This window comes from Adiantum capillus-veneris, chromosome 28 (genome assembly GCF_014529385.1).
Source record: "Adiantum capillus-veneris isolate H3 chromosome 28, ASM1452938v2, whole genome shotgun sequence".
In the NCBI taxonomy this organism is placed as follows: Eukaryota; Viridiplantae; Streptophyta; class Polypodiopsida; order Polypodiales; family Pteridaceae; genus Adiantum; species Adiantum capillus-veneris.
Window position 1 is genome coordinate 74,523,201 of NC_140958.1, and position 24,435 is coordinate 74,547,635.

General features: G+C 39.3%; 1 protein-coding gene across 1 annotated transcript in view; it reads left to right on the forward strand.

Annotated features, from left to right (window-relative positions):
• LOC147420693 (Protein kinase superfamily protein) overlaps window positions 1-24,435 on the forward strand; it is a 42,481-nt gene that overhangs the window by 11,649 nt on the left and 6,397 nt on the right. Inside the window, exon 3 of the mRNA XM_086504296.1 lies at window positions 21,580-21,612. Within this exon, the coding sequence (XP_086360422.1) occupies window positions 21,580-21,612 (33 nt within the window). The remainder of the gene's footprint in view (window positions 1-21,579; window positions 21,613-24,435) is intronic.

Here is a 24,435-nt window from a genome sequence, read left to right on the forward strand (position 1 = left end):
AAAATCAAATAGGAAAGGTTGGAAAATAGATCATCAGATGCAGATAAAGGTTAGTCTTACCATGGATCAAAAGACATGGGAAGTGTCTAGCCACTTTGCAAGCGCTTTAAGATTCACGCTGCTTCTATTATTGCATTGCTGGCTTTTAAAACATTGGTCAATTATATGGTGAGTCCATTTGTAAAATTGCATTTCTTTAAATTTTTTGTTAAGATGGCTTGGGTGGTGAAGTGTCAAACAAGGGTAGTGGTGGCACTTTTATCAAATTCCACGAGGATAAAAATCATTTTCTGATACCATCTATCAACCTACCTTGAGCAAAGTGATAATTTTAGCAATGCTCTCTTTCTTAGCAAGACTATTAAGAAGTAAGACCTTTTTGCTCTGGTGTCATTTGGAGGATACTATGGACAATTGCTTTAACATAAGATGTAGTGTATCTCTCAAGTTTTTATTGAAGTGGATTGGTAGAGTGATAAGTAAGAATGCAAAGATACATCTTAAGTAATTGCTTTGAATAGTTTATATTATCACAAGAAGTTGATTTGAGAGATTCCCAAACCTCCTTTTCCATCTTGGTAAGATCTAGATGATGGAGTAGATAGCGCAATGATAGCATGTCTTGCTTTGTTTTTTCTTCCTAACTTGAGTGTTGAGCCGAATTGTAGTGAATGTGCTTGGTTTTATCTTGTGTGGTGGCTTTCCACACACCTACGGTCATCATAAGAAATTGCATCTTTGCCTGCGCAAAGAAAAGTATGTCCTTGAGAACTTGTCAATCACAAGTGTGTACTTCGAGACTCTCAAGTGTAGCCATGATAAGCTTCTTGAGAATAAGCTCTTGAGAATGAGATTTTAAGATCCTTATCGAATGTAAAAGGTTGATGAAAACTCTCTAATATTAACCATAGTCACTGGGGATGCCTATTTTTGGGCTCCCCGTCTCCACTTTTTGGTCTCGCCCTCTTTTTTACACTAGAAATCCATTTGAGCCCCGTCCCCCATCCCCACTCCTCGGGAGGTGTCCCTTGTGACTAAGGTATTAACTCACATAAGAGAGACTTTTGAAAGTACTCTCCAAAGTGTTGACACTCTTCATGAACCATGAAGAGCTTCAACACAATTCAAAAGTGTTGAAGCTCTTCATTAACCATAAAGTAAAGAGCATTTCACAAAATATAAACTATCTAGAATTTATCACATCCATTGTTGCTTAGATTTGTTTCTTAGAAAAAAAGATTAATGATTGAAAGCAATGCAAATATGGTTTGATGACTTGAACTTGAAAATTTTGGACTATCAAGCACGAGGTTTCTACATGGTAGATGTGTGCATTCAAGTGAAACTTGGTTAATTAATACTATACAAATATCTAGGGGTAACTCTAGAAACTCAAAACTATATACTAATATTGCCCAATTATTTTCCTTTAAAGAATATTATTCTCTCTCTGAGTGTCAAATAAAAATTTGATTTTCTATTACAACATGGGGTGTACGCGGATGTCTAATGTAATGTGCAATGGAAGTGATTAATGGTGAATGCTCAAGATGAGTGCTCAATGCGTACTCAAGGTTCCTTTTAATTGCTTTGAATAGTTGATATTATCACAAGAAGTTAATTTGAGAGATTCCCAAACCTCCTTTTCCATCTTGGTAAGATCTAGATGATGGAGTAGATAGAGCAATGATATCATGTGTTCTTTGCTTTTTCTTCCTAACTTGAGTGTTGAGCCAAATTGTAGTGAATGTGCTTGGTTTTATCTTGTGTGGTGGCTTTCCACACACCTACATTCATCATAAGAAGTTGCATCTTTGCCTGCGCAAAGAAAAGTCTGTCCTTGAGAACTTGTCAATCACAAGTGTGTACTTTTAGACTCTCAACTGTGGCCATGATAAGCTTCTTGAGAATGGGATTCTAAGATCCTTATTGGATGTAAAAGGCTGATGAAAACTCTCTAATAAACTTAGACAGACAAAAAACTCTAGTATTTTAAAAGCCATGGGTAATAACTATTTTTGGGCTTCCCGTCCCCAGTTTTTCCTCTTGCCCTCTTTTTTACACTAGAAATCCATTTGAGCCCCGTCCCCCATCCCCACTCCTCCGGACGTGTCCTTGTGACAATGGTATTAACTTACATAAGAGAGACTTTTGAAAGTACTCTCCAAAGTGTTGACACTCTTCATGAACCATGAAAAGCTTCAACACAATTCAAAAGTGTTGAAGCTCTTCATGAACCATAAAGTAAAGGCATTTCACAAAATGTAAACTATCTAGAATTTATCACATCCATTGTTGCTTAGATTTGTTTCTTAGAACTAAGATTAATGATTGAAAGCAATGCAAATATGGTTTGATGACTTGAACTTGAAAATTTTGGACTATCAAGCACGAGGTTTCTACATGGTAGATGTGTGCATTCAAGTGAAACTTAGTTATTTAATACTATACAAATATCTAAGGGTAACTCTGGAAACTCAGAACTATATACTAATATTGCCCAATTATTTGCCTTTAAGGAATATTAGTTTCTCTCTGAGTGTCTCATAAATGTTCGATTTTCTATTACAACATGGGATGTACGCGGAAGTCTAATGTAATGTGCAATGGAAGTGATTGATAGTGAATGCTCAGGCATTAGGAAAAATCTGGACTCCCCATGGGCCTTGTAAGGATCCCTAATTTTAAGGGATTAGCTACTAAATTGTTGGCCCTTGGGGGACATAGAAAACTACTACTAGGGTCAATGGTGGTTTTTTAGGCTCTTAAATGCAACACCTCATATAAAAAGCTCTCATATTGAAGAAAGATATATATGACTTTTTTTGAAATTAGGTTGATAATACCTTTCTGCCTCAAAAGCACTTGCAAAAGTGAGTTTGCCAATTTGATTGGTCCGTGTGGCAGCTTTCAAATTTTGAAATGGTATAATTTTCAAAGGAAAGCTTTTGAAAACAAGTTAAATAAATTTTCAAATTTTGAAATGGTATAATTTTCAAAGGAAGGCTTTCGAAAACAAGTTAAATAATTTATTTTTGTTCGTGAGCTCTAGGCAATTAGCTTATAAAGGGTAACCGACGAAGCGAAACTGTGACAGGCTGGAGCCCTGTGGAGCGTATAGCGTGGAGCCGTGGGAGCACATAACCTCAAGGCAACGTGGACTAGAAAGAAGTGCATGCGTATTAAGCATGTCAGGCAGCTTCATCGATACGCGGCAAACCTTGCAGGTTCAGTGAATGGGAGAAGGCCGCGTGCGCTCTGAGGCAAGGAGGGAGTTAATGCAGATGACGCTAGGAGGAAGGGAGGGATGGAGCTGCATGCACTTGCGAAGCATCTTCTGCGACCGTTCCTTTTGCACTTTTGTCTCAGGCAGCGGCCCATGAAGGCGAGGCTTTATTCAAATATAAGTGGGTAGCATGGTCCTCCTGCAGAGTTGCCTCAGATAGTGGCCCATGAAGGCGATGCTTTATTTGAATATAAGTGGGCAACAATGACTGGCTGAGCTCATTTGCACGCCCCAAAAAGCCTTAAAGCCTTCGTATATATTATACTTTCCTTTGCCAATTCTGCATTTAGATTAATGGGCAATATGACTTACGAGAGGGAACTGAACACCCTTGGCCCACTTAAACCATGGTAATGGCTTGAGAAACCGCTTATGACTTGGAAAACCACTAGAGCAAAGGGGACAACATATGACACGCCTAATATTCTTGAGGCTCTAGGTGATATCCCAGCTCTCACCCCATTGGCTAGTTCTTAACCTCCCCTTAATCAAAGAGCCCCATGGAGAGTCCATCTTTTTCCTAATGGATGAGTGCTCAATGCGTACTCGAGGTTCCTTTTAATTGCTTTGAATAGTTGATATTATCACAAGAGGTTAATTTGAGAAATTCCCAAACCTCCTTTTCCATATTGGTAAGATCTAGATGATGGAGTAGATAGAGCAATGATAGCATGTGTTGCTTTGTTTTTTCTTTCTAACTTGAGTGTTGAGCCGAATTGTAGTGAATGTGCTTGGTTTTATCTTGTGTAATGGCTGTCCACACACCTACATTCATCATAAAGAAGTAGCATCTTTGCCTGCACAAAGAAAAGTATGTCCTTGAAAACTTGTCAATCACAAGTGTGTACTTTTAGACTCTCAAGTGTGGCCATGATAAGCTTCTTGAGAATAAGCTCTTGAGAATGAGATTTTAAGATCCTTATCGAATGTAAAAGGATGATGACAACTCTCTAATAAACTTAGAGAGACAAAATGCTATGGTATTTACAAAGCCATGGGTATTAACCATAGTCACTGGGGATGCCTATTTTTGGGCTTCCCATCCCCACTTTTTCATCTCGCTCTCTTTTTTACACTAGAAATCCATTTGAGCCCCGATCCCCATCCCCACTCCTCGGGACGTGTCCCTTGTGACTATGGTATTAACTCACATAAGAGAGACTTCAGAAAGTACTCTCCAAAGTGTTGACACTCTTCATGAACCATGAAGAGCTTCAACACAATTCAAAAGTGTTGAAGCTCTTCATTAACCATAAAGTAAAGAGCATTTCACATAATATAAACTATCTAGAATTTATCACATCCATTGTTGCTTAGATTTATTTCTTAGAAAAAAGATTAATGATTGAAAGCAATGCAAATATGGTTTGATGACTTGAACTTGAAAATTTTGGACTATCAAGCACGAGGTTTCTACATGGTAGATGTGTGCATTCAAGTGAAACTTGGTTATTTAACACTATCTAAATATCTATGGGTAACTCTAGAAACTCAAAACTATATACTAATATTGCATAATTATTTGCCTTTAAAAAATATTATTTTCTCACTGAGTGTCAAATAAATGTTTAATTTTCTTTTACAACATGGGGTGTACGCGGAAGTCTAATGTAATGTGCAATGGAAGTGATTGATGGTGAATGCTCAGGATGAGTGCTCAATGCATACTCAAGGTTCCTTTTAATTGCTTTGAATAGTTGATATTATCACAAGAAGTTAATTTGAGAGATTCCCAAACCTCCTTTTCCATCTTGGTAAGATCTAGATGATGGAGTAGATAGAGCAATGATAGCATGTGTTGCTTTGGTTTTTCTTCCTAATTTGAGTGTTGAGCTGAATTGTAGTGAAAGTGCTTGGTTTTATCTTGTGTGGTGGCTTTCCACACACCTACATTCCATCATAAGAAGTTGCATTTTTGACTGCGCAAAGAAAAGGATGTCCTTGAGAACTTGTCAATCACAAGTGTGTACTTTTAGACTCTGAAGTGTGGCCATGATAAGCTTCTTGAGAATGGGATTCTAAGATCCTTATTGGATGTAAAAGGCTGATGACAACTCTCTAATAAACTTAGAGAGACAAAAAACTCTAGTATTTTAAAAGCCATGGGTATTAACTATTTTTGGACTTCTCGTCCCCAGTTTTTCCTCTTGCCCTCTTTTTTACACTAGAAATCCATTTGAGCCCCGTCCCCCATCCCCACTCCTCCGGACGTGTCCTTGTGACAATGGTATTAACTCACATAAGAGAGACTTTTGAAAGTACTCTCCAAAGTGTTGACACTCTTCGTGAACCATGAAAAGCTTCAACACAATTCAAAAGTGTTGAAGCTCTTCATGAACCATAAAGTAAAGGCATTTCACAAAATGTAAACTATCTAGAATTTATCACATCCATTGTTGCTTAGATTTGTTTCTTAGAACTAAGATTAATGGTTGAAAGCAATGCAAATATGGTTTGATGACTTGAACTTGAAAATTTTGGACTATCAAGCACGAGGTTTCTACATGGTAGATGTGTGCATTCAAGTGAAACTTAGTTATTTAATACTATGCAAATATCTAAGGGTAACTCTAGAAACTCAAAACTATATACTAATATTGCCCAATTATTTGCCTTTAAGGAATATTATTTTCTCTCTGAGTGTCTCATAAATGTTCGATTTTCTATTACAACATGGGATGTACACGGAAGTCTAATGTAATCTGCAATGGAAGTGATTGATGGTGAATGCTCAGGATGAGTGCTCAATGCGTACTCGAGGTTCCTTTTAATTGCTTTGAATAGTTGATATTATCACAAGAGGTTAATTTGAGAAATTCCCAAACCTCCTTTTCCATATTGGTAAGATCTAGATGATGGAGTAGATAGAGCAATGATAGCATGTGTTGCTTTGTTTTTTCTTTCTAACTTGAGTGTTGAGCCGAATTGTAGTGAATGTGCTTGGTTTTATCTTGTGTAATGGCTGTCCACACACCTACATTCATCATAAAGAAGTAGCATCTTTGCCTGCACAAAGAAAAGTATGTCCTTGAAAACTTGTCAATCACAAGTGTGTACTTTTAGACTCTCAAGTGTGGCCATGATGAGCTTCTTGAGAATAAGCTCTTGAGAATGAGATTTTAAGAGCCTTATCGAATGTAAAAGGATGATGACAACTCTCTAATAAACTTAGAGAGACAAAATGCCATGGTATTTACAAAGCCATGGGTATTAACCATAGTCACAGGGGATGCCTATTTTTGGGCTTCCCATCCCCACTTTTTCATCTCGCTCTCTTTTTTACACTAGAAATCCATTTGAGCCCCGTTCCCCATCCGCACTCCTCGGGAAGGGGCCCCACTGACTATGGTATTAACTCACATAAGAGAGACTTCAGAAAGTACTCTCCAAAGTGTTGACACTCTTCATGAACCATGAAGAGCTTCAACACAATTCAAAAGTGTTGAAGCTCTTCATTAACCATAAAGTAAAGAGCATTTCACATAATATAAACTATCTAGAATTTATCACATCCATTGTTGCTTAGATTTATTTCTTAGAAAAAAGATTAATGATTGAAAGCAATGCAAATATGGTTTGATGACTTGAACTTGAAAATTTTGGACTATCAAGCACGAGGTTTCTACATGGTAGATGTGTGCATTCAAGTGAAACTTGGTTATTTAACACTATCTAAATATCTATGGGTAACTGATCTAGAAACTCAAAACTATATACTAATATTGCATAATTATTTGCCTTTAAAGAATATTATTTTCTCACTGAGTGTCAAATAAATGTTTAATTTTCTTTTACAACATGGGGTGTACGCGGAAGTCTAATGTAATGTGCAATGGAAGTGATTGATGGTGAATGCTCAGGATGAGTGCTCAATGCATACTCAAGGTTCCTTTTAATTGCTTTGAATAGTTGATATTATCACAAGAAGTTAATTTGAGAGATTCCCAAACCTCCTTTTCCATCTTGGTAAGATCTAGATGATGGAGTAGATAGAGCAATGATAGCATGTGTTGCTTTGTTTTTTCTTCCTAATTTGAGTGTTGCGCTGAATTGTAGTGAATGTGCTTGCTTGGTTTTATCTTGTGTGGTGGCTTTCCACACACCTACATTCCATCATAAGAAGTTGCATTTTTGACTGTGCAAAGAAAAGGATGTCCTTGAGAACTTGTCCATCACAAGTGTGTACTTTTAGACTCTCAAGTGTGGCCATGATAAGCTTCTTGAGAATAAGCTCTTGAGAATGAGATTTTAAGATCCTTATCGAATGTAAAAGGATGATGACAACTCTCTAATAAACTTAGAGAGACAAAATGCTATGGTATTTACAAAGCCATGGGTATTAAGTTCCATAGTCACAGGGGATGCCTATTTTTTGGCTTCTCGTCCCCACTTTTTTGTCTCACCCTCTTTTACACTAGAAATCCATTTGAGCCCCATTCCCCATCCTCACTCCTCGGGACTCCCTTGTGACTATGGTATTAACTCACATAAGAGAGTTTTGAGAGTACTCTCCAAAGTGTTGACACTCTTCATGAACCATGAAGAGCTTCAACACAATTCAAAAATGTTGAAGCTCTTCATGAACCATAAAGTAAAGAGCATTTCACAAAATATAAACTATCTAGAATTTATCACATCCATTGTTGCTTAGATTTGTTTCTTAGAAAAAAGGTTAATGATTGAAAGCAATGCAAATATGGTTTGATGACTTGAACTTGAAAATTTTGGACTATCAAGCACTAGGTTGCTACATGGTAGATGTGTGCATTCAAGCGAAACTTGGTTATTTAACACTATCTAAATATCTATGGGTAACTCTAGAAACTCAAAACTATATACTAATATTGCCCAATTATTTGCCTTTAAAGAATATTATTTTCTCTCTGAGTGTCAAATAAATGTTTGATTTTGTATTACAACATGGGGTGAACACGGAAGTCTAATGTAATGTGCAATGGAAGTGATTGATGTTGAATGCTCAGGATGAGTGCTCAATGTGTACTCAAGGTTCCTTTTACTTGACGAGAGAGTTCCTTCGGCATCATGAGAGATGTGCAAAGACTAGAGAGAAAAGAGAGCGATACTGTGAGTGAAGGTTCTGTGAGCGATATATATATATATATATATATATATATATATATATATAGAGAGAGAGAGAGAGAGAGAGAGAGAGAGAGAGAGAGAGAGAGAGAGAGAGAGAGAGAGAGAGAGAGAGAATAACACCATATTGGGCCCAAAACCCCCTTCAAGGGCCCTCTCTCTATCGTTAAAGAGGTGTTAGATTTAGATTGCACAATGCTACAAATGGAAGACACAATCGCCATGCAAAAATATCAACATAACACGTTGCAATCCATGAGAAGCACAAATTTGCATATATGGCATATCCCATAGCGCATATGCAACACCATACGCGACAGAGAGAGACAGAGAACGGACGAGAGAAAGAAAGCGTGCAGGGGCACCTCCTAGAACAGAGTGCTACGTTGGCACGATGAGAGAGGAGAGGGGGGAGGAGAGAAGAGTAACACAGACATTGGGTGGAATTTCCCCCCGTGCAAGAGTGACCATTTCCCTCTTGCATGTATTTGATTTATAGATATCTTAAATGGTCAAATTGATTACAAACTGGCCAGCGATCCATAAATGGCCAAAGCTCATAAAAGAGCACTTGAATAATAGGATGTACATAAAATATATATATATTCGTTCGCATAGGTCTAGATCTATCAAGCCTTTTCTACCTGTCAGTTGCAATAAGTAGTAAAATATCAATTCCATAACATATCGCTCCTCCGTTAGAAAGAAATTGTCCTCTGTTGCAAAGATAAGAATCTGCAAACAATACTTGTCAAAAAGAGTGATTACTATTCTTAGTTAGGAACATGTCATAGTGAAAGGAAGAAAGTATTAAACTAAATAACATTGCTTATGCTTGTCGTCATCCATATACTATCTATTCTAATGTCCTATACCAGTAGAATAAGCGGTATATGTCATATCTTAATGAATCAAGATATCATCGGTCACACTCATCATCATCATAATCAATTCTCATCAATCTCAAATCAAATGTCATAAATACTGTCGCGACAAGAAATTGTCATATACCAAGTCAAAATCCAATATAAATCCAAATCCAAATATCTACTATCCATTTCAAATCCAAATCAAAATATCCTTCAATATGTGTACCCGGGTAACAAAATCATACCAATTACAATGGTGGCCAGCCCCACTGCAGCATGATTTTGTGAACGGTGTTGCCTAAACCAACGAATCTACACCTGACATGCTGCCTAAATCGGTGAATTGGCATTGGTGCTACCTGAACCGGCGAATCTGCATTGATATTATGTAAACTTTTGAATCTATTGTGTGTTGTGTGTTGCCTAAATCGGCAAAACGGCACAGGATGAATGTTGACACACTGCATAAATCAACGAATCTATGTGCTTGTGACCAATGGATCAAGCAAGGCATAAAAACAAAACATTTTCCACACAATTGACACCAAATTAGCATATGTTCCAGTAGTAAAGCACTTACAAATTGTGGCTCAATATCCCAAGGCATCCCAACTCATATGAGGAGTTGCATAGATAATGAATAATCATGTCAATAAAAAATTCATAAAGTGCAAGTAGTAAGTCCTGACCGTAGCAGAGTTGGAGTTTCAGTTGACAAGACAATGCATAAGAAAAATGTGTGATGTACAGGAGGACAGACATGGAGGCTATTTTACATCTGAAAATGTACGTACCTGTGTGTGCGTGCATAGACAGCTATAATTGAAAGAATGACAATTTGGATTAGGAAGTCGCACAAAAATAGAATGCCCGCACAAGCTAGAGAGGGTTGTAACTGTGTTGTTCTCTTTTTGAATGGGAGCAGTAGACACATTTAAAGTTGTAGACAAGAGAGTTAGCGTACTTAACAAATGAAGTGCTGAGTAAGAGATTACGTTAGATAGTGGATCGGTACACAAAGAATGCCATACGAGAATCTTTTAGAATGGTGTTAGTGGAATATCACCTGAATGTGATAAGTAATAATGTAAAGAATAAAAGAAGGGGATTGACGTTGTGATTAGGGAGCTTCATGACAAATTATCAGACTTATTAGTGAAATACTGTGAAGCTCTTTCGATTCTTACATTGTTTGAGTTAGATTTGCTCGCCGTGTATGTGAGACAAATTTTTGTGTGATAGAAACGAAGATTTACCTATGATATTAGCTGATAAGGTGAAAACAAAGATTGGATATAATAATGGAAACGTAAAACGAGTAGTCGATATTAGACATATATCCTCAACATGGCGGTGTATGTAGATAACAGTGATGGCCATTTCTAAATATGAGTATTTACCTACACAACCATCGATAAGTAGTTAGAAAAAATATAAGTGAAAAATTAGGGTACAAAGTCAATGGAGTACGTGAGTAAAGACATAGATATATGACGGTTAATGAGGATGTATTTAAACAGGTTAAAATTAAGTATATAATGCAAAAGGGGTTGACATCAAAATCATCCATAGGAACAATTTTCCTGCACTAAAAGGTAGCTCTTTATAAAGGAGTAATAAAAGTAACAGGATACATGTCATACAAAAGGTGTATTAAGCAAGATATAGTAATAACTTTAATACTGTAACATGGAAGACAACTACAAAGTGCCAAAGTCCATTAGAGGACATCATTTAAAAGAGATAATTATAAAATGTTGTTGCTTGTTCTTGTTGTTAGTAGGGAATTGCGTGCATAGCTATATGAGAATTCTAATTAAAATGGTAAGATTGGGAAGATAAACTTGTATTAAAACATGGTTATCACGGAATGTTTGGTACGTGTTGTGTGGTACTACATAAAAATAATTATGTTTATTGGTTAGAGGTGGGTGTCATATCAAATGCGTCGGGCTTCTACTTGTGTGGGCTATGCACATTGGGTGCTACAACATGATAATCTTGGGTGGAATTTGATTTACAAAGATGATTTAGATCGTTGTAGTGCAACTTTCTGGAGTGAAACATTTACGGGTATGTGTGTGTTTAAAGAGTGATGTGATTACATATATGGCGTGGGTATGATGGGAAACTACAAGCATACTGATTTGAGACAAACAAAATAAAGGAGTTGGTAAAGAAAAGTTTATTATCCCTTGTAAGTTAGCTTGTTATCGTAAGCAAAATAAATTAGTATTCTGATCAATTGTTTGGTGTTCAACTAAGTAAGAGGGGAAGGGGTGGGGAGTTGCAATTGCAGAGTATGTATATTGAGTTAGCTATGACAAGTGGTCGTGATTTGGGGGGGTGGAGAAAAGGGGATAAAATTTCTGAGAAGAAATAGAACTCAACGTAAACAATTTTAAAGATGCTAGTGGTTGGGTAAATAAAGGACACAATTTTTAAAAAAAGTGATATGCTTGGTGTGTTGAAAACAAATAACAATTTTTTTTTCGAGGAGGCTTTACTTAGGTTGATTTGACACAGGTTTGGATTCACCATAAATGCGGTGGGGATCAACTTCCCAATTGTATTCGGCAACGAGTGGGGTCATGGCCTTGCATTCGGGTCGGGTGTTTTGAGGGTCGCGTGAGATCCAAGGTCCGTATTCCAGGTGGGAGAAATAGGGTTTGTGATTACCATACCAGGGGTTAGACAAGGTGAGGTTGGTGGGAGGAACATGTTCACGATCGTGGATTTCAGCTTTCTCTTCGGTGAGGTGATCAGAGTATTACGGGGAGTGGTAATCCCAGTCCATGTCGAGAAAAATGTCTCGAAAGTCAAAGGTCATGCGAGGTTTATGGAATGTGTCGTACATAACGACATTTTGGTGGGGATTATGACAAAGTAATGTGCCAAAAACCAAGTGAAAGAGATCAAGTGATACAGATCAAAAAGTATAGCAAGTATCGAAACCCATAAGATCGTAGGCATTAATGTAAAGTATGGTGTGGGGGACTCTGATTTCGCCAGTACGAAGCTTCGCACAAGCCCATTTGATGTTACCTGGGTGAGGGGTGTCAAAATATGGAACACTGCAGAATTTGGGTTGGCCGTCGACCTACTCATTCAGTACGCGAAGAGTATTAGGGACAAGAGTCGATGGTGGTGCGATCGTCAAAAAACGTGCGGACAACTTGAATGCTCCAAAAAATGTTGGTGCCAATGGCGTATTTCTTTAAGATTGAGGTTTGGATGTCCTGTAGCGTCATGTGATCCCTTGCGGTGCGTTGTCATGGCAATTGGACAGGGTAACTGAAGAGACAAGAGCGGCAGCTGCTTAGTAGTGGTACGTGGCGGTTGTTGTTGTAGGTCTAGGGAACGCCATCATTGGGAGTGTGGTGAGATAAGTAGTCTCACGAGGAAAATATTGCTCATGTGGGCGCAAGCTAGAGTATGAGCCGGTGAGTACAACTTGAAGATCAGAGGTGGGCTCTATGCAAGAGGGACAGGAGAGAGCGTATGATTTTCGTAATCAAAATTAGAAGACGATATGTGAAAGGTGGAGGATAACCAACTAAAAATAACGGGGGTGGCAGGAATGCAGTCTAATAATAGCCAATTAGGATGCGAGCGGTTATGCGCACGCTTGCAGAGAGCTGGCCATAAGGTGGGTGGGTAAATTAAGGGACAATTGGCACGTTGCGTATGCAAAAGCCGCTCTGCACTGGAGTGGCATCAAGATTGGGTGGACGTCAAAAGCTGCAGTGGGCAATCTGTGGCGGCTCTGGAGAGAAAGAGAGAGAAAGAGTTGAAACGTGCATGAGAATAGCTAGAGAGATAGAGAGAGAGAGTTTAGTGGGTGAGCTCGATGGCCGTCGATCGGGTGCAGGGTGTGCATGATACAGAGGTGGTGGGTAGCCCACTGTGCGTAGTAAGTGGTTGGCGGCTCGATGCCACTGGCTGGCAAGTGAGGGAGAGAGTAACCTATTGACGAGGGGGCGGGGGTGTGTGTGTGTGTGTGTGTGTGTGCGCGCAACTGTGAGAGAGAAAGAGTTAAGCGACAGTGAGAACTGGCCTATGACGGCTCGCATGTATGTGTGTGAGAAAGAGAGAGAGACTGGTTGGCACGAATGCGGTCGCTTCAGGTGATCATTGTAGTTAAGAATGAGAGATGGAGAGATTTCTTGCTGCACGTAAGTGATAAAGGCCTGCATGGTGGCTAGCCGAGTAGGAGCCTTGAGAGTGAGAGAAAGTGCCTTCAATTGGCTGATAGAGTGCAAAAAGCACTGGTTGAGAAGATCAGAGAGAAAAAGGTAATGGTCAAGAGAAAGGGTGACATTGGCCTTTGCATGCATGCCAGGATGGTGAGTGGTTGGGAGAGAAAAAAAACCCTCTATGCAGCCCCTGTCTGTGTGTTGGGAGCTACTAATCATGCCGTGGAGGCATGCGGATCTTGTGGTGTGCATGCCGCTACCATGGATCTCATGGGCATCAATGGATCTACTGTGTCGTCGTTGCTGACATTGTGAGTGACTGCCGCCAGTGACTAAGTCGCCAAGCTTGCGAAAGAACACCCGATTCCCATTAGGTCCCATGCTCAATTTTGGGTGGGTTTCCACTAGTTGGGCATCGTTCCCTTCTTCTGCAAGCCCCTTCTTTTTCCTTGGTCCATGCTAAATAACCAAAGTCTCTACTACATGAAAGTTTTACTTTATTCTTCCTCTTCATCATATACGGCTTCCCTGAGGATTTGTGTCCGAAATTTATAAACTCTTGTTAATGACAACAGATCGGGGGGTAATTCTAGCTTAAGGGAGTGAAAACATCTTTATCTTTCTTATTCTTCTTCTTTTTTAACATGGTTTATCTCTATAATGCTTCTTTCTACACACATATGCGTATATGTCTTACATAAACATATATTACTAGCCATGACGTATAAGGTACACTGTATGTATTTGACCCAACTGATCAATGCAATCAAGTGCATTGCAATTAGGTTTCTAATTAAACTATTCTTGTGATCAATTTTATTCACAAATAATGATTTCACAAGTCTTAGACAATGCAATTAATCTTATGATCCTCTTGAAATTAGTATTAATCGTCTACTTGCAATCATAAATAACAAAATCAAGTTTAAGGAGAGCACAACTCATCTCTAATAGTGAAAATCTCCATAGCCATGATTGTTGTAATCCCAAGAGCAAACCATAGCTCTGATACCATTGCTACAAACGCAAGACACGGTCACCTTGCAAAAATACCAAAATAACACGTTGCAATCCATGAAAAGCACAAATCTGCATACCTGGCACATCCCATAGTACATATGCAACGCCCTACGCGAACATAGAGAGAGAGAATGGAAGAGAGAGGAAGAAAGCGTAAAGGTGCACCTTCTAGAGCGGAGTGCTACATTGGCACGACGAGAGAGGAGAGGAAGGAGGAGAGAAGAGTAACACATACATTAGGTGCAATCTTCCCCTGTGCAAGAGTGACCATTTCCCTCTTGTACGTATTTGACTTATAGAGATCTTAAATGGTCAAATTGAATACAAACTAGCCGGCCGGTCATAAATGGCCAAAGCTCATAAAAGAGCACTTGAATAATAGGATGTACGTAATATATTTATATATGTATTTGTTCGCATAGGTCTAGAGTGGTCAAGCCTTTTCCACCTGTCAGTTGCAATAAATAGTAAAATATCAATTCCATAACACAAATGTTGATAAAATGGTCCTAGATGTTGAGATGCTGATGGAATCTTATTGTAGGTGCTTGGATTTACGAGGCTAAGGGCTGAAAATGAAAAATGCTATGGTTTTTGGCTGGTATTTGCAATTGCGATGAGGCCATGGGCCAATTTGCTATCTTAGGTTGAAACCCGAAGACGATAGTGTTGATGACAGGGTCTGAATGGTGCGGCGAGGCTATGGCCGAAAATTGAAAATGTTGTTGTTGGCGGGCTGATCTGGTGAAAAAAATGCCAGAGAGGGTGAGATATTAAGGATACTTGGTATTGGTACTGAGGGTATTGACTTATCTTGGAGAAGTGACCCCTAGGGTCACTTATATAGGGAATTAAAAACAATATTGAAAACCCATGATTTCTAGAAATGGTGCTAAAATGTCACTTATTAATAAGTTGATGAACTACTAATAAGAGGTGATTCACATGCAAATAAATCATAGTCACATGGCGACGTGGCGGGTCTCGGGGACGGGGATGTGGCAAAACAAGGGACAGGGGACGCGCTTAAAAAAACACTAGTTTGCAAATTTAATACTAAGACAACAGTGAATACTAAGAGCACAAGATTGCAAAGAAAAAGTGGGTTTTGCACTCAACACATAATATCAAAATATATCAAAGGGGGTGTGACGTGCGCGATACGGTACACCGTTGATGTGGTGATCAAACATCAATCATCCTCGCTAAAGGGAAAAACATAATGATGTAAAAAGTGATGAGTGGATAAGTAGAGTTTAGCATAAATGGGAGTCAAAAAGGGAAGGACTTGAGTCAAGAGTCAAGACTCAAGACTCTAGAGTCTAAACACTACATGTTGGCCTATGGTGCCAATTGAATGTCAACTGGCTCTACATAGTCCATTTGATCCAAAAAATCATCCTCAAGTGGTGTTGTCTCAATCTCTTCCTCTGCATCTATCTGTGTCTCTGGGATAGGATCATCCTCTGTAAGTGTCCACTTCGCAAAAGCATCACTTTGGTCTGATTTGGAAAGCATCTTCAAATTTGATGAGACATATATGAGATCATTGGCTCTCTGCACATCCTCTTCTTTGAGGGTACATGAACATACACGCTCCAAAGTTGCTCCAAGCAACTCGTAGTGCATGCTTGGCTAAGAATGCGAATAGCCAAATCATGGTGTCAATCATGGTGTCCATGGCCTCATATATCTTGCCGATGCAAGGCTTCATGGAATCCAACACCCATAAAAGGTGGATGATAGGCTTCACCATTTTGGAGATTCTCTTTACTTCCTCCCACCATTCCGGCATGTCGGCCCGTGCTTGGCATGCCACTCCATTGACACTTTTTGACTTGGGCATTGCCAAGAACTCATTACTAATGAAGAGTCCCCCCAATGCCCCACTACATGAACTCAAGTGATGGAGGATAATGAAGTTGTAGGTGAAGCGAGTCTCCGAGTATTTGAGAAGAGCTAGCTTTTACCTCTTTGAAAATTCAGCCCTCATCTTTTTAGAAAAATCAAGTTTCAACATTCAAAACGAGAATTGGCCTTCCATATTGAAATTAGATTCAAATTGAAATGAGATTGGTTAACACTTAATGGTTACCTTTTGATGATTATTTACAAAAGTCACGATTGAATTCACATGCTCAATGACGGGGGAAATCCAATCAAAGGTGCCTATGTCTTTGAGAAGATTGTTGAGGCAATGAGCCATGCAATATGCGACCGTGGTTTTTGGATAAAGGGATTCGATGATGGCTCCGGCGGCATGATTGTTATTTTCTCCATCGATGACAATGGCAATGACATCACGCTTTCCCACCTTCTCAATGGTAAGTGCCCACTTCGATGCAATTACTTGCGCACTCTTCTCGGTCCCCGATGCATCATGGGAGTCAATCAAATATATCTCCCCCCAAGAATATGCCATCATGCCATGAATGGAGCGGCGACGGGTATCACTCCACCCATCCACAATGAGGGATATCCCATTCTTCTGCCATGAAGCCCTTGTGGATGCACATGCCGCCTCCACCATGATTTTCTCCTTTGTCAAGAGGAGTGGTGTACAAGCTCCCCGAAGAGGAAGGGACATATGTGGGTCCAAACTCTCCGATCTTCCGTGCCATTTCTTTAAAATATGGAGACCTTTTATGTAAAAAAAAAAAGTGTACATGAGTGATATACATTGTATAACTAAAGATGAAAGCTTAAGCCTTTTAAGTTAAAATCTATAGAGCTTACCGTATTGCATTGAAAGCAATATGGTCGTGGTAGAAAAATCTTGCTAGGATGACATCTACCTCCTCTTTCAAGACCGGTTTCCAACTATCTCCAAGAGTTGCTTGTTGCTTGAGTGGACAACAATGAGGGAAAGATGGAGAAAGTGGAGGTGGGCAATCGTTGTCGGTGCTGATTGATGCACAAAATGATGCCGAAGAAGGGGATGTCGATGCTCGGATGAAAGCCGTCGTGGCCATCTCCCTGGGATTCACCGTGCGCCACTTGGTACAATTCTTCTTGGCTTCTTTTATATCCTCAAGAGTCTTCTCAAGGTTTATGAGCTTTTGCTTCTCCTCTTCGGAGCCGATTTGCGGGCAAAATTGAACGTGATGTCCTTTTTTGTGAAGGAAGTGGGCGTGCACCTTCCTCACGGAACCATTGCGCTCGTAGCCACAATGGCGGCACTTGCATGGCTTGCTTTCACCTCCAACACCGGACTTGGGAGCAATCACCTCATTCCACCATGTCCATATGAAGTCGGCGGAGGAAGGGGGTTGAGAAGCCGTGGAAGGGCCGGAGGAACGAGAAGGAGAAGGGCTTAGAGGAGCTTTGGATCCATCTTGAGATGCCATTGATGATAGATTTTAGAGAAAGCTCAAAGAGAAGGAAAGAGGGGTAGGCTTCAAGGCTCAAGCTTTCAAGGAATCAAGCCTTCGACTTAGAGAGAGAGAGAGAGAGAGAGAGAGAGAGAGAGAGGAGAAGGAGACTCGTCACTCAAGAGACTCAAGGGCGGAGGGCAACTTGGCTTTTGCAAAGTTGTAAGGCTTGGGCAATGGAAGTGGCTTTGAGGTTTGGATATGAGCCTTGAGGTGGGTATGAGCCTTGGGTGCTCTTAAGTAGAAAGGCCTCCTCCCCCCAAAATGAACGTTTGAAAGGCCTCCCCCCCAAAATTTGAATTTTAAAAATTCCCACCTCTGCAAGCTTGCCCCCTACTCATGTCCCATCTGGAGGTGTCACTGGGGACGTGCGTCCCAAGACCCGTCCCAAAATGGCGTCCCCGTCCCGACGTCCCCCGCCTCGTCCCCGCAGAAATGGGCCGCGTCCCCCGTCCTTGCAACTGACATCTATAGTAGCTCTTTGTGAATATCTTGTAATGTAGGTAAGAATCTCAATAAAATTCTATAAGTTATTATTTTTTTTGATTTGATGTTGCTAATCTGCAATATCTAAAATCTTCTCAAGTTTTGTAAAGTTTCCTTTTAAAATTTAATTATTATTCTGCTCAAAAATGCTCACCATTACCATTGTTGTGAAGCTTGTATTAAACAAAACAGATAATTTATATCCGAAGGACATAAGATACTCTTCCTACAAGAGGGTTCAAAACCTGCACACAAGTCACAATGCAAGATATAAGTGGCCTTATGTAGAGTCATGAACATCATCATACTTATTCAAAGATGCAATCAATGTGTAAGCAGGTCACACAAGCTCTATCAAAAGCATTGGTGAGATTATCTTAGAGAGCAAAAGAAAAAATCTACGAACAAAGATTGCATGTGAAAAAAATTGACCTAATTTGGACTTGATACAACAAGAATGGAGAACATGATCATCAACTTTTTATTTTTGGCTTTATCTAAGTTTAAGTAGTAGCAAGTTTTATAAGTTTTGAGATTATAAAACAACCTAGGTTAGGAATATGAATTGCTAGACTTCACAAAAAATATTTACTAATTGTTTGCAAAGCCTTGTATCTTAACTTCCTAGTTTAAAGAAAAGGCTCGTGTCTTGTTCCCATACCTCTATAGGCCACGTGGACATACCACTACCATGCCTTCCAACTCAAGGTTTGTAGTGTACTTTATATTGGAAATTTTGAGCTTCTTTGCAAGACTCGCATATATCGAAAATCTATTCGATAATAAGATCCTGGAAGTCGTAATACTCTTTCATAATTTTGTGCAAAGTGTTTGGCATGTGTCATTACATAGTGGCGGGTATCGCTAGCACTAGCATGCAGATTAGAAAAGTGTATTAGCATTCTCCATTTTCTACCTAATATGCTAAACTTGTGGTCAATAAGTAACTTTCCCACCCATATGAAGATAAGCTTGTGCTCTAGAGTTTTGGAACCCCTCTCTGCTCCCTTATCTCTAGGCATACTCTAGGTATTACGTTGTTGCCATAATTTATATACATCCTTACTAATTATTTGTAAAGAGGATTTGCTGCAATTTTCAGCCCATCTCCTTGCAGCCAACATACGATTGCAAATGCTTGAATAGCATTTGCAATCTTCCTACTGGTGGACATTAAAAGGGTTAGTGCTAAGGTGGATAGGTACTAGTGCCATTCATGATTGATTAGTATGTGGGGTTGATCACAAATAATAAGTAAGCTCACTATAAGTGAAAAAAAAAAAACAGCAATGCATTAGTAATAAAAATAAACAATATACATGGTGCTTTTATAGCCCAAAGCTACCATTCTAAATGCATAGAAATCATGGACCTTCTTTAATGTAGTCTTTGGAATTCTTTTAATGAAGTCTTCATTAGTCATGGATGTATGCATGCATGCGTGCCTCATATATTATGTGTCATAGGGAAGAGATGGTTCCCATGAGGTGGTTTGCCCTAACAAGCTCCCCCTTAAACTTAATCATGGTACTCTTTAGTGATCAATCTAAGCTTCTTATGGTCCACTGATACATCATGGCTAGTTCCACTGGATTTAACACTTCACGATTCTCTACTGGATACATCGTGGCGATTCTCAACGAATTTATAGCTCATGGTTCACAAGGTGGCCATTCACAAGTCCTAGGCTCTAATCTAGAGTCGTACATCATCATAGTCATTTGATTATGCCTGAATCATTATGGTTTATTTGCCGTTGTCATGGAGTCTTGATTCATTGTTTTGTAATTTTCTTGATCTAAGTTAAATGATGGCCTAATCTTGGCAGATCTGGGCTATTCTTACGATACATAAGTGCAACAACAAAGGGGCTAATTTTCTACTTTATCATGCCAAAAATTCACAAAGAAAATCTCCTTGTTTTCCAAGAATGATTCTCAAAAAATATAGTCATAGCTAAAAAATCTTTGAGATAGTTCGGCTAAGGTTTCTATTGATACACCACAATTTTTGAGGTCTAAAGGTTTCCTATGGTGGAGGAGAGTTTTCTCGCAATTGGTTGTGTAGTTTGAGCCTCTCTGATGAGATCAACCCTGTGGGAAAATCATAGGCCACCAACTCCAAAGTGCTAGGTAGGTGGGCATAGCCTTACTTGGGGATGCATTCCAAATAGTTGGAACGAAGAACGAGGGACATGGCTTGTAGGGTATTCTTGTTTCCACAAGAGGGGTTCAAAATAAATAGTGCTTAGATGAGGGGAACATAAGGACAATGGGGATGGGAAGCTTAACATGTGGGTGGGCAAGGGTGTTTAGGAGGTTGAGACTCTTTTTTAAATGTGTGGGTCGCCTAAGGTAGCAACATCAAGTGGATGTTGGATTGGCTACGTAAGCTTCATTTGACATTGCTTCATGTTCGAATCATTCATCGACCTTTTATAGGGATGAGAGAGACCTTAGATGAGTCCCAACTTTAGCATTGGATGTAGGGATGGGATTTGGAGGAGATATCGCATGAGTGAATGCATATAATATCATATGACCTAGTAGGTGGAACCAGCTGAAAATAAACCCCCTAAGTTTACCTTGTTGATAGATTGGCTTTGTTGTAATGGCATGTCCAAGTGGCACGATGTGCCCCTTTCTACGAGATGAATTTCAGTCTTTGTGCACCAAATTTTGCTTTTGAGTAATTAAAAAGTTCCTAAATAGAATGTCGTTAGTATCTCCCTTAGGTCCATAAATGGCTCAAGTGGGATTTCTTAGAATAAGTTTATGCGACTCTCTTTAAATTAAGAGAGATGATTTACCCAAATGAGCTTATAGACACAAAACTAGTTTGTATTTACACAATCAGAGAGGTAAGACTCACGTAGGATGCTACGGACTTAATTAATTAAGTGGAATGTATTTTTCTCTATTTTGAATACCTTTGTAGTGACTAGAAACATCAAATCGCTAGGTCTTGTGCAATTTCTTTGATACATGTGATTGAAAATGCGGTCATCGTAGCTTAACAAAATGTAGTGACACTTTTAATAGTGAACATTGCAAATTTTTTGAGATCTCATTGTTTTTCTATTCTATAATTCAATCTCTTTGCATTAGGAATCTTGGCAAATATTTATTCTAAATGCCTACTATTTGATTGCTTGTGAGATGAATAACCCTAAACTTATTGAAGCAAGAATAGATTATCGCATATATACTATGCACATAATTATATCTAATTAAGGAATTTTTGATGTGTAGGGCATTATCAACTCTTGATTCCTCAATCCATTGGTAAGATCTATTTTCCTTTTGTTTTTTACAAAATTATTTTTTCAGTGTGTTCAAAAATCCAATGCACTCTTTACGTGCATAAGTTGAGTTTCCTGGCTATTGAGATAGAATATCAATAAGGAGAAATGGTTGATAAATCGTCTACTTTTCACTAGAAAATCATGTTGAGGTTATTCTTGTTGAATTATTTATAAGTGACAAGGGTTTTGACATATGTACTGGGTATCGAAGTACAAATGATAGATATTTAAAATTACAAGTGGTAAGGGATTCTGTTTTAGTTCACATTGGATCAATCAAGAGTGAGAGAGGGTGCAAGACATAAGAACAACAAGGAGAGATGGATGCAGCACTAGCACTCCGTGCAACAAAGATATCAACTCCTTATTTACTCATTGTGGATAAAAAGCTGGTTCAAATTGTGCGGACAACAAGAAGGAAAAGACCTAAGGGACGTGGTGTTAGCTCATTTGAGGGAAAAAGGAGCCTCAATTCTTTGGATACACAAGATCATGAGCGGCCTCCACCCTTGGGAGAGAGAGTGTCTAGACACTTTCTCAGTGCATGATACATACGATCATTGATCTCTTGATTTGTTGATAGCCATACCTCAATTGATTTGCTATTGCCTTGCTCATATAAAGGCTTGAGTTTGTGCTACACCTCTGGACAATTTAAAGGAATCCTAAGGTTAGTATTGCTAGTGTAAGGATTAGGTTAAGGTGGATAAGTGTTAGTGGCATTCATGGATAGTTATTATAATGGACTCAATTACCAACAAGATGTAGACTCAATGTGTATGCAATAGTTACTGGCATTCATGGGCAGTTTGTATAACGGATTCAATTACCAACAAGACGTAGACTCAATGTGTATGCAATAGTAGACAACAATGCAATAGAAACATGATGAGTAACGTACATGGTGCTTTAATTGTAGCCCAAGGCTAGGCTTCCAAAAGCATAGAAATCATGGACCTTCTTTAATGCAATCTTCATGGGTCATGGAAATGCATGCATGTATGTCTCTTGGGAGTGTATGGCCATTATGTCATGGAGAGAGAGGGTATTCCCATAGTACTCCATGGCTAGGAAAATCCCAAAAATCTCCCCCTTGAACTAGTCATGGATATTCTAAGTTGATTCATCTAGGGTTTGGGATGGCTACATTGATACCTCATAGGTGGTTCAATTTGATTCATTACTCTATGGTTCGCAAAGCTGGCCATTTAGTCATGCTTAGGTTCAATTCTAGAGTATATCACAATCATAGAACGGGTAAAAGTTAAGCTGCTTCATGTGTCATAATCGTCTTCTTCATGCTTGATTCCGTGACTTTTTTTAAGTTTTTGTTGTGTCGCGCTCACTCTTCTTCATTTATGCCAATGTCTTGGTTTTCATGTCTTCATTCAGTTCATCTTCATGAAATAGAATGAGGCTCATGCTTCTTGTGCAAATGATGCAAATTGTGAGAGATTTTATGTAGGTATGCAATGGGGGTTCTTACCAATAGGGATAGTATCCTCTGGTAAGAGGGATAGTATCCTCTATGGCAATGTCTACCCAAAAGTTTACAAAAGAACTTTATTCAAAATTTGAAAAGGAAATGAGGCCTTGCTATGGTGGGCCCCTCCCCCTTAATTTGAGCTTAGGGCAAGGTTTTACCCCAAACCCAAAGTCAATTAAGGCCTTCATAGAGCTTTTAACAACATACTCTTCAAATTTGCAAAATTAAAAGTTAGCTTAAATTTGCAAGGGGGGGTATTTTTTCAAAGTTGTGGAAACGACCACTAAAGCCAAAAGCTCTTGTCCTTACTTTGATATGGTGCAGTGTGGTGAATATGATAGGAGAGCTAAGTGGTGATGAGCACGAGTTATAAGTGGTGATCATGATGTCATGGCGTGTAGAGCAACCATGGTGTGCACGGGCCAACAATCAAGACTTGACCTTGGCAGGGGATGAAGATGGTGCAAGAGAAGGCAGTGCAGGAGATGAAGGCGAATTTCTATAGGCACAATGAGAGCGGGCTTGAGAACATTAGGCAGCATTGATGGTGTGGCTTGAGGCTCACGGCATAGGAGGAATAATGGGTTGTTGATGGGATATGGTTTTATGCGAGGGTCAAGAACCATTTCCTAGAAGTGATTTTTTGTGATGCAGACAACTTGCCAACGTTCTGCAAGCTCGCGATGCTGACTTCCTTGGCGTTTTGCACCTCCCACGATGGTATGTTCGAAAGTGCAACCAAATGCAGTAGATCAAAGAGTAGGTGAGAGGGGTATAGTAGGGTACAACAATTGAGTGGGGAGTACGTGAGCTTGCGAGTTCCCAAGGGTAGAGCTCAATAGCTTTTGGTTGGTGGCAAGGGGCAGTCAAGAATGGGATTGCAAGGAAAATGGCTCAAAAGAGAATGAGCTTACAAGGGCTCATGTATGGTGATCGTGGGAGTTGATACGAGGATTGAAGCCGAGAGGGATAGGCTTGACACTTCCCGTTTACCTTCTATTGTGATGTGTTCCCTTTAATGGGGCCTCAACTCCAACATTAGTGCAAGTTGACTTTGATGCTTCATCTTTTTATTAAAAAACGGCCCCAAAACATTAAAGTTTTATGCCCTTTGAGGTTTGGGAAAGCTAGGGAGAGAAAGGAAAAAATACTTATCACCTAACCTAAATGCAACTAATTATGAAAAAGATAAAATGTTGGGCAACCAAATTCTCATACAATTGAAGATGATACCTAGGATCAAGAGATTAGACTAGGAGGTGCTGGCCTTCTTGAGGCTCTGATACCACATCTAAGTAAGAATGGATTTAGCTCGTT